The sequence below is a fragment of the Engraulis encrasicolus genome, chromosome 13 (assembly GCF_034702125.1).
Source record: "Engraulis encrasicolus isolate BLACKSEA-1 chromosome 13, IST_EnEncr_1.0, whole genome shotgun sequence".
NCBI lineage: Eukaryota > Metazoa > Chordata > Actinopteri > Clupeiformes > Engraulidae > Engraulis > Engraulis encrasicolus.
The window spans coordinates 33,216,103-33,227,345 of record NC_085869.1 but is presented as its reverse complement, the minus strand read 5'-3'; the positions used below and the strand labels follow the sequence as shown (position 1 = coordinate 33,227,345).

General features: G+C 45.6%; 1 protein-coding gene across 7 annotated transcripts in view; it reads left to right on the top strand.

Moving 5' to 3' along the window:
- Positions 1-11,243, top strand: part of LOC134461029 (glutaminase kidney isoform, mitochondrial-like) — a 78,216-nt gene that overhangs the window by 54,013 nt on the left and 12,960 nt on the right. For 4 of the 7 annotated variants that reach the window (XM_063213755.1, XM_063213756.1, XM_063213757.1 and 1 more), the window contains exons 13-14: positions 917-1,048; positions 6,170-6,262. In XM_063213755.1, coding sequence (XP_063069825.1) covers positions 917-1,048; positions 6,170-6,262 — 225 coding nt within the window. Of the gene's footprint in view, positions 1-916; positions 1,049-6,169; positions 6,263-7,973; positions 10,254-11,243 lie in introns of those variants that run through there. The other 3 variants (XM_063213760.1, XM_063213761.1, XM_063213759.1) reach the window with 2 other exon arrangements.

Genomic DNA, 11,243 nt, shown 5'->3' with positions numbered 1-11,243 from the left:
TTTTTTTTCGTCATCGTTTTATTGTCGTCTGGGGAAAAACAATCGTTAACGATAATTATGACGAAAATATTTCGTCACGAAATTAACACTGGAGGCTACGCAATCACAAGTAGTTCTTAGCGCACACTCTGCCATCTGTGGAGCCTCTTCGCTGTTTGCTGAGAACACTTTACTACAACATTTCTACAGCACCATTACTGCAGTAATACAAAGTGTATAAGACACACTGCAGTGGTGTGATACTTTACGACTTGGTTACGCTGCTGTATTTTATTGACATGCATAGTGTAGTAGTCGTGTATTGAAGTGAAGTGGTACTGTGTTGGTTTTTAATGCTGCTCTACACCGTTAACAAGTTATTTGTAAATAAACTTGGTAGGGGTGGCATGCATGGTCAATGTTTCTGACTCCCTGGGAGTATGGGTCAGGGGTCGCTCATAAATAGTGAGAGGTCAGTTACTCACAGGGATCAGTAGCAGCGGAGGATGAGCCAATCATATCTCTCCTAGTAAGCTCAGCCAATCATATGCCTCCTTGTAAGGTCGTAACCCCCAGAGGTCAGGGGCTTACTGGGACACTTGAGATGTTGCAGGAAAGGAAGTCAGAGCGCTTTGTCATGCTGGGAAAAAAATGTGTTTTTTCTCTGTCAGGATTACACAAAGTTACTGTTACTGTTGAGTTTCATCAATGCTTTATTGCCAAATGCACTGATGTTGCAATATAAAATACTGCACGTTGCTTTGGATAAGTGTCAGCTCAGTGTGATGTAATGTGTTCTATTGTATCTTTCAGTTGAGTGTTATCTAATTCTGTCTCATCTCTCTCTCTCTCTCTCTCTCTCTCTCTCTCTCTCTCTCTCTCTCTCTCTCTCTCTCTCTCTCTCTCTCTCTCTCTCTCTCCCCCCCTCCATCTGCAGGTGGGTCTGCCTGCTAAGTCTGGTGTGGCGGGGGGTATTCTGCTGGTGGTTCCCAATGTCATGGGCGTCATGTGCTGGTCTCCTCCACTGGACAAGATGGGCAACAGTGTCAGAGGCATCCAGTTCTGCACTGTGAGTAACACACACACACACACACACACACACACACACACACACACACACACACACACACACACACACACACACACACACACACACACACACACACACACACACACACACACACACACACACACACACACACACACACACACACACACACACACACACACACACACTCACTCACTCACTCACTCACTCACTCACTCACTCACTCACTCACTCACTCACTCACTCACTCACTCACTCACTCACTCACTCACTCACTCACTCACTCACTCACTCACTCACTCACTCACTCACTCACTCACTCACTCACTCACTCACTCACTCACTCAAATCTACAGACTACACAGAATACTAAACACACACACACACACACACACACTCTCTCTCTCTCTCAAATACAGAGCACACAGAATACCCACACATACACACACATACACCCGTGCGCGCCTGCATGCATGCACACACGCATGTGCATCCGCGCCCGTAACGCTCATCCATACGTACAAACAATCCGGTACAGGATGCAGAGATTCACAGACGTAGATGTGAAAGTGAAAGTGAAGTGAAAGCCCATTGGGAAACTCCAACTCCCACTGTCATTGTGACACAGCACCCCACAGCACACAAGTGAACACTGCACACTGCACACAACGAAATTGCATTTATGCCTCACCCGTGCAAGGGGGCAGCCCTCAGTGGCGCCCCATGGGGAGCATTGCGGTGGGACGGTACCATGCTCAGGGTACCTCAGTCATGGAGGAGGATGGGGGAGAGCACTGGTTGATTACTCCCCCCACCAACCTGGCGGGTCGGGAGTCGAACCGGCAACCTCTGGGATGCAAGTCTGACGCCCTAACCGCTCACTCATGACTGCCCTAGATATATGACACATTACAATATATGACATGTTCTACTGCTCGCCAATATAGCAAGATGATTTCATTTCATTGTGTAGACACTCTGTCTGTCTGTCTGTCTGTCCGTCTGACTACATGTCTATACAGATATCTGTCAGTATAACAAAGGAGATACGCACTCCGCGCTTCTAAATTAACAATCCGGTGCAACCAGAGCAGGACCAAAACATAGGCAAAAAGGGAAATAAATCTGGTGCCACACGGATGTCTATTTTCTGTAATTTATTTTTTAGTGCAGTGAGACTAACGTTTCGACATGCGTCTTCATCAGAGTCCTCCACTCTGAGGACTCTGATGAAGACGCATGTCGAAACGTTAGTCTCACTGCACTAAAAAATAAATTACAGAAAATAGACATCCGTGTGGCACCAGATTTATTTCCCTTTTTGCATCTGTCTATCAGTGTATCTATCATGCTACAGTTGTTACAGGCTCAGTTGCTACAGTTGTTACAGGCTCAGTTGCTACAGTTGCTACAGTTGCTACAGTTGCTACAGTTGCTACAGTTGCTACAGTTGCTACAGGCTCAGTTGCTACAGTTGCTACAGTTGCTACAGTTGCTACAGTTGCTACAGTTGCTACAGGCTCAGTTGCTACAGTTGCTACAGTTGCTACAGTTGCTACAGTTGCTACAGTTGCTACAGGCTCAGTTGCTACAGTTGCTACAGGCTCAAACAAGTGGAGTCACTGAGTTCAAGCAGTCTCCCTGTCTGACTCAGACTGTGTGTGGATTAAGAATGTGTGTGTGTGTGTGTGTGTGTGTGTGTGTGTGTGTGTGTGTGTGTGTGTGTGTGTGTGTGTGTGTGTGTGTGTGTGTGTGTGTGTGTGCGCGCGCGCGCCCGTGCGTGCCTCTCTGTGCGTGCGTCTGGTTGTGCGTGTGTGGTGTATTCCGTATTGTCTGTGCGATTGGCCAGCATGACTCATCCAGCCTCTCTCCTCTGCTTGCTGCTGCTAGGCCTGCCCTTGAGGCCGCCTCGCTGACAGCAAGAAGAGAGAAGAGAGGGCTGCAGACTCTCAAAGCATCCAATCACCACTCAGACCATGTTCCTCAACAGCAACAAAAGAGAAATCGTTTTTTAAAGATATGGTTGAGGCTTTTTATGTCTATGATTTTATAGTGACAGGAAAGGAATGGGAGATAGAGATGGGGGTAGAGCATATAACTCAGCATCACACGCAGCTCATCTCCCCCACCGTACCTCATCTTCCCCACCTAACCTCACCTGCCCCACCTAACCCTGACTAGACTATACTAGGAGAGAAGACGGCTCCTGACTTTCACAACAACCTACTGTCTGTCAGTTTGTTCCCACCTTACTCTTTTGTTATAGAAAAGCCACGCTCTCAACTACAATTCTTGTATTTATTTAGTGGAATAGCATGACAAGCAGCCAGACATTTCGGGCTAAGCCATCCTCAGCGTCTGACAGTGTGTGTTTAAACAGTCTGGAGTTGAGGGCACTTCCTCAGAAAGTTCCCACCCAACCCGTCACACACCTCCCTCTCTCTCATCTCTCTTCCGACTCTAACAGCAGCCCACCCTCACTCACAAAACATAGATGCCACTTAACTCTTTTGAAGAAAAGAAAAGCTGCACTTTTTCACTATGATTCTTGTATTTATGTAGTGAGATGCATGAGAAACAGACAGACGTTTCATCTTAATAAAAACATCTTCAACAACTGACAAAGTGTGTTTATACTAGAGATACACCGGATCCGGTTCCGGTTCCGGATCGGCAGGATAATAGGGTTTTTCACAGGATCCGGGTCCGGCAGGATCTTAAGCAGTGGATCAGGTATCCGGCATGTTACCTAAAAATCAGGGTCTGGTGCATCTCTAGCCTAGGCTTTTCAGTCAGTCTTTCACAACCCCAATCAATCACTGCATGGAGTGAAAGCCCTTTGGAAGCGGCCGTTGCAGGCAGTGTAGCAAAAAAAATTGAGTCTAAAAAATAGTTTGAGCAAACGTAATAAAAAAGGGCCCACGTGTGCAAGTAGACTATATGTTTCAACCCTTTTGCAGGATCCGGTATCCGGTTCTGGATCCGGCAGGATCTTAAGCAGTGGATCCGGTATCCGGCAGGATCCTAAAAATCAGGACCGGGGCATCTCTAGTTTATACAATCTGGATTAGAAGGCACTTCCTCATAAAGCTCCCGCCTAACCCTGTCACACATACACCCCTCTGACAGCAAGAGGAGAGAAGAGGCCTTCTGATTCTCACAGCATCTCACCGTCACTCACACCCCACATTCACACTCCTCCTCTGACAGCAGGAAGAGAGAGGAGGGCTCCTGACCTTCACAACATCACATGGCCTCATGTTCATCCCACCTCCCTGACACACGTACCCCTCCCCCACTCCCCCCTCTCATCACACTGACAGCCCTGACACTCGTGTTTGATCAGAGAATGGAAAGATCAGAGGGGATGTAGGGGGGGGGAGGGTGGATAGAAAAGGGGGGGGCAAGATGACAATATATCAAAAGGAGCAGATGGAGTGAAAGAGAGGACAACAATGGAACAGAGAACGTGAGAGATGAAAAAATAGATTGAATGCCCAAGAGAACAAGAGGAAGACGAAGAGAATGACAATGCTTTATTGATAATGTGATTGGTTGTTGATATGACAGAGGAATTTCAGAATTGATCTTCAGTCTTCATAGCATAACATCTGAAATAGACCGGTGTATCCTCTGGAAGCCCTCAAGGCATCGCACCACCCAGTGTGTCAGTAAGCTAGTTCACTACTTGTTTTACACATTGAAAGTTAATCGAGACATGCGGTATTTATTATGAAATGAAATAAATCAAAAAATGAAATGGCAGGAAGGAAGGGCGTTGTGAGCATTCCTACAAGCCGAACGTTGTTGTCGAACTTGTTTCCTGACATGGTTGCACCCTTTTCTTTTCCTCATCAGCAGCTTCCGAGCATACCCGTGCCAGTGTGAGGCATGAGGTGTGTGTGTGTGTGTGTGTGTGTGTGTGTGTGTGTGTGTGTGTGTGTGTGTGTGTGTGTGTGTGTGTGTGTGTGTGTGTGTGTGTGTGTGTGCGTATGTTCGTGTGTGTATGTGCAGTATATGTGTGCATGTGTGTGTGTGTGTGTGTGTGTGTGTGTGTGTGTGTGTGTGTGTGTGTGTGTGTGTGCATGCATGTGTGTGCCCGTGTGTGGCTTGGCACCAAACCTCTGTGTGGTATGCCAGCAGCAACAACTATGCCAGGGATTGACGTGGACCGATTTGAGGGCTAGAAAATGCCTTGCTGGAATGTGATGTGTGCAGAGACAGGAGGGGATAGTGTTGTTTACTACTTCATACAGTTGTTCATAATGAGTGAGAACAGTAGCAGCATCAGCTGCAGTGGTGGTATCCAGGGACGTCATGATAGGGGAGTAAAGTGGGGGTGAATCACCAGGGCCCCACGGATGTGGAGGGCCCGGCCCACACAAGCTCAGATACAGTATTGTCTGTGTACTGTATGTGTCTGGGTGGGTGCAGTCCATTGGAGCTGGTTGTATATGTGACCCAGGGCCCAGAACATTCTGCTATGCCTCTTGTGGGACCTGTAGCAGCAGGGTTTTGACTCCATGAGCCCCTGGGCCAGACAACAAGAAAGGCCCCCCTCCATGGGAGTTGCAAGTTCACAAAAAGCTTCAGGGTTTTTTTGGTCGGATGTTCGAGGCCATTTCTTGTTAGGCGTTCAGAAAATTAGCAAATACAGTCTGTAAAATTGGGGTTTTAACACAGTATTAGACAAGACATATAGAGGCTTTGCCTTCAGGGGCGACTTGGCTCTTGGGCCCCTGGGGCTGGGCCCGGTAGGCCCGTGCAGTAATCCATCCTTGAGTAGTGGTTATAATAGAGGTGGGATACAGTACGTCCTTGTGGTGGGTCTGTTCTGAAGACTGTCACCAGCAGATACTCCTGAAGAACACTTCAAGAGGACAAGTGCTTACTCTCTCTCTCTCTTTATCTGTCTGTCTGTCTGTCTCTCTCTCTCTCTCTCTCTCTCTCTCTCTCTCTCTCTCTCTCTCTCTCTCTCTCTCACAGACACACACACACAAAATGTATCTTTCTCGTTGTGTCTTTTATTTCCTTACTCTCTCACTCTCTATTTCTTCGACCATTTGTCTCGCTCAGTCCATCTCTGTGTCCAAATGACATATTTCCATGTCCTGACGGTCCTCTTTCGCCCCTGCCCTTCAGGATCTGGTGTCGGTCTTCAACTTCCACAACTACGACAACCTGAGGCACTTTGCCAAGAAGCTGGACCCCCGTCGCGAGGGCGGAGACCAACGGGTGAGTCGCTTTAACCCACCACAACACACAACAACTCACAACAACTGACACATGTCCGCTAGTAACCTCCTTCTATATCCTAAACTGCCCCCCTTACTCACACACACAACCACACCCAGCCCTCCGTCTCCCCTCACATCCGTCTGGCTAGTTCATCCACACACAACCCCACCCCACCACTGGGACATCCCTAGTCGCTGCATTGTAGTGGAGTTTTTAGCAGGGTACTGCTAGCCTCTTTAGCCATTCTCGGACTCTGGTGTCTTTAGCTGGAGCTTGAGTGTGGTCAAAGGGTCTCCAAAGAGCAGGGTCCTTTTTTTCTTTCGTCTTTTCTCCTCCCTCTTCCGTAGAGTAGTTGGATCTTTTTTTTGTTTCACTCTTATTGTCTTCTGACCCCTAGTGGTTGAAAACGCTACTACACTCAAGCTTTTTAGTGTCACTGTAAAGTGTTTGCCTGCGCTTTGCATCTGAACTGGCCCTCTAGGTTTTTTTTCTTTCTTTGTTTTTTTTTAATCTCTGAGATTGGAAATGTATGCTCATAATGGTTAGTGTCTGATTTGTTTCTTTATTGTCAACAAGAATCTGTGAATTTGTCATTGTGTCATGTGTTGGGGAAAACGTTATTTGGAAATAATATACTCATCTGTGGGGTATGTATGCTAAGTATGTGGTTCAGTGAATAACCAGGAGTGTAGTGCAGTGTAAGTGGTAAATCACCTAATAAACTGAACATGCAACTTAGCTCTCCTCCTGGCAAGCTATTTTCCAGTACAGGAGGTCTTCTTTTACAAGGTTTACTACTTACACTGGGCCAACCTGTCCAGATTTATCACTAAGCCACATACTTGAAACACACTCCTGGTCACCTTCACTTTTTTGCTTACAAATGTAAGGGTTGCCATGCAATACACTTAGCATTTTTTTCCGCTCAAAATTGAGTCACATACAGTAAAAAGCCAATGGCTATTCAGCCAACTGTCCAAAGAGGTGATCCTTGTTTCAGATGAGAGGCGGAGGCAACTTGTGTTTGTTTGACATTTCACGTATAATCAGCCACTTTGGGGCCCAACCGACACATATTTAAATTAAACTTGGTTTGCCTTGCTAGGTAAAAAACCCCAGAACTGCATTTTTATGAATCTGGCACCAAATATTAAGAGAGAAACAGACACAATAAGTTTGATTAAAATCTGTGTCATTCGGGCCCCAAAGCGTCTGATTTCACATGAGATGACCCACGGGTAGTTGGTTGGTTTGTTAACTCATAGGGGAAGCTGACATGTCAACCAGTCTCTATGTGTGCTGGTGTGCGTACTCTTCTTCATAACAGCTAGCTGCCCACATGTTGTTTAGATGTGATAATTCTGTAGATCTCATGGCTTCTTAACTCGCTCAAGTTCTAGTGCTAAGACCACAAATGGACACACACACCCTTACATTCATACTCACACCAATTAAGACAAAAAGTTGTCAAAAAGAAACTCATGCACGCACACTTACACACACACACACACACACACACACACACACACACACACACACACACACACACACACACACACACACACACACACAGCTGTGTCCAGTAGCATTTATAATACTGTAGATATATGGGTGAATCACATAAAAACAGTGAAAAAAGCCTGAAGGCAGAAGTCTAACGTGTTTGTCCATGTTGTTATTTATTATCCGTATTGCCTTTTGAACACAGCAGCAAAACTTCCGGCCCATGGACTATGAGAGCCTGCAACAGGAGCTGGCTCTCAAAAACACGCTGTGGAAAAAGGTGTCCCCCACCGAGACCAACCAGGACAGCTCCACCACCGTAGTCTATAGGATGGGCAGCGTCGGGGAGCGCAACTAAAACGAACTCACACAAGTGCAATCACACCTGGCAACATGTTCCCCTCCTTCTCTTCTCTTCTGGCCAGACCGATGCTGGTTGCCGACTACTTTGTATTTGTGTGTGTGGATGTGAATGTGTGTGTGTGTGTGTGTCGGCCGAAGAGTGTTTGTATGACTCGATTTGTGTTTGGCGCCCTATGCGGGTGAACAAACACACGCTGCGGGCGGACACACACATATACACACACACACACACACACACACACACACAGAAGCAGGCACACAGGCAGGGTCCTTGCGAGACCTGACCCAACCACCTTCAGACAGGTCGTAAAAAATGGCAAGAAAGAATGAATGAATGAATGACATGATGAAAGAATGAAAGAGTAAACCAAGAGAGGATAGAAAATTCTGATTTAGACATCCAAAGGACCTAAAGACATGTGTTCAGTGTCTACATACATAGAGATGCATAAGTGAATATATATATTTATATTGAATAAATTATTCAGAAAAAAAGAAGTATTTATTTTCCACTGAGCTTGATGGATTGTTGGAGAAAAAATATGCTGTATTGTTTTTGTTTTGTTTTTTTCGTCTGTCTCTGCACCTATGATTCTATCGCCTCCTGACTTTCTTATTCTCTCCTTTGCTTTCTCTCTTTTTTATTCTCTGCTCTGCCTTTTCTTTGACTCACTTCCTGTCTTCTCTCCTCCCTCTTTCTCTGTTTTTCTCACGCTTTCAGTCGCTCTTACATTCTGTGTTTCTACTCTCTGAGTCTTTTTCAATTTTCTATCTGAAAAGATACGATGTTAAAGTTATTTAGAGTTGTGTTACTGGTGATGAACAGAGTCAGAGAGCTCTGGGGGATATGCTAAGAACATGGTTAAGTGATAAACCAGGCTTAGTTAACCTACAGGAAGTGGTAAACCTGCTAATAGATATACCTGCAGGCATCATTTAGTTAAGAAAATGAGGACTCCAGGCTCTTCTATTAGATGATTTACCTCTACCACAAGGTTAGCTTAACCTGGTTTACTACTGAACCAGCTTCTTAGTATGTCCCCCTGGCTAGACTAGGATGAGTTGTTTGAGGCTATATCTTACACGTGTCTGTTATTGTCTGAGCCATTTTCTCTGTATCTGGGATTTGTTTTCTTTTTCTTTTTAAAGAAACCAAAGCAAGGGATTTTATTCATTATGTCTCCTTTCCCCCCTTTTCGACCTTTTTATTGTTGTTTTATTGTTATTATTACTATTACTATCATGGATCTTTTTGGGCAGAGCAATACAAACTGTAAAGTGAATGTGTTTGGAATGTTTCTGGGTTTCTTGACTGTTTTTTGTGCAGTACACATCATGTTAAAATGTTTTTACTTTATTCTTTGTTTTTCTTTTCATCTGTTTATCTCTGGGTACCTTTTCTTCATCCTGTTGCAGTATTTCAGTTACTGGTGCTGGGTTGGGGGTGGGGGGGAGGGGGTGTTCTGAGGTTCTGTTGAGCGTAGAGGTTACCCTTCACAGTAGATTTTACAGTGTTGATTCAACACCTAGAGAGTCGAATGTCAGAGGAGCATACTAAGACACTGGTGTCATACTAAGACACTGAAAATGAGGACTCCAGGCCCTTCTATCAGACGATTTACCTTTTAACTTAACCTGGTTCTTAGTACAGACCCCATGTGTTGAGGTCATAGGTCATCTTCTTCAGACACCCACGAGGCCCAAACACCTACACACCATTTACAAAGACAGCTTAAACACAGAGACATTACACATACACATTCGCAGACACATGCAAATACTCTCACGTGTTAAGGCACACATATAAACACATTCACATGCGAGAGAGAGAGAGAGAGAGAGAGAGAGAGAGAGAGAGAGAGAGAGAGAGAGAGAGAGAGAGAGAGAGAGAGAGAGAGAGAGAGAGAGAGAGAGAGAGAGAGAAATAATGTACGTCTCAATATATCTGCAAGCATGCAAACATACCTGTATACACGCACACACACACACACACACACACACACACACACACACACACACACACACACACACACACACACACACACACACACACACACACACTGTTTACAGGATATTGATTGTATCCTGGTGTGTGTGTGTGTGTGTGTGTGTGTGTGTGTGTGTGTGTGTGTGTGTGTGTGTGTGTGTGTGTGTGTGTGTGTGTGTGTGTGTGTGTGTGTGTGTGTGTGTGTGTGTGTGTGTGTGTGTGTGTGTGTGTGTGTGTGTGTGTGTGTGTTCTACTGTACATGATCATGTGCTTTGAACTCCTGGTTTACTGTTTACAGGATATTGATTGTATCCTGGTATGTGTGTGTGTGTGTGTGTGTGTGTGTGTGTGTGTGTGTGTGTGTGTGTGTGTGTGTGTGTGTGTGTGTGTGGTGTGTGTGTGTGTGTGTGTGTGTGTGTGTGTGTGTGTGTGTGTGTGTGTGTGTGTGTGTGTGTTCTACTGTACATGCTCATGTGCTTTGAAGTCCTGGTGAACTCCTAACCCCAGAGGGTGTGCGGGAAAGTAGACCATATCAGTCTGTCTGAACATGATGTAGCCAACACTGCCTGCAGAATCTACGTCAGCAAACACACGTGCAGCATACAAGAGAACAGATGCACCATGCTTAGAAGTCAGCAGAGTCATATGGAGTAGGCTTTATTTGAAATACAGGTTTTTTCCATTGAAATGTATCATAATTTCCCAGCTCATGTTACATTTAACAGAACAGTTGCATTTGTAGTCAGGGGCCTGAGCAGGGAACCTGTCAGGGGCTGGGCAAAGGGTCCAGGGAGAGAGGGGGCCCAGAATTGGCAAGTATTGGATGCGGGGCCCAGATGACTTTGTCCTGGGCCTGGCCAAAGCTGTCAGTGGCCCTGGGTCCAGGGGGTTACCTCTCCTCAGCTCGTAGCCTCAGAACCCAACTGTGAAAACACACTTCACAAACGTTCCGGTTCTTTTATTCTCCTCATCATCCTCTGATTCTTCTTTTTCTTTCCCTCCATGTCCTTCTCCTTGTCCTCCTCTTCTTCTTCCTCTCTTTTATTTTATGTTATTTTATTTTGCACAGTCATTTCAGAAACCCCAAAGCCTTAGTTGTTAAATGCTGCTCTTCTGATCAGATGC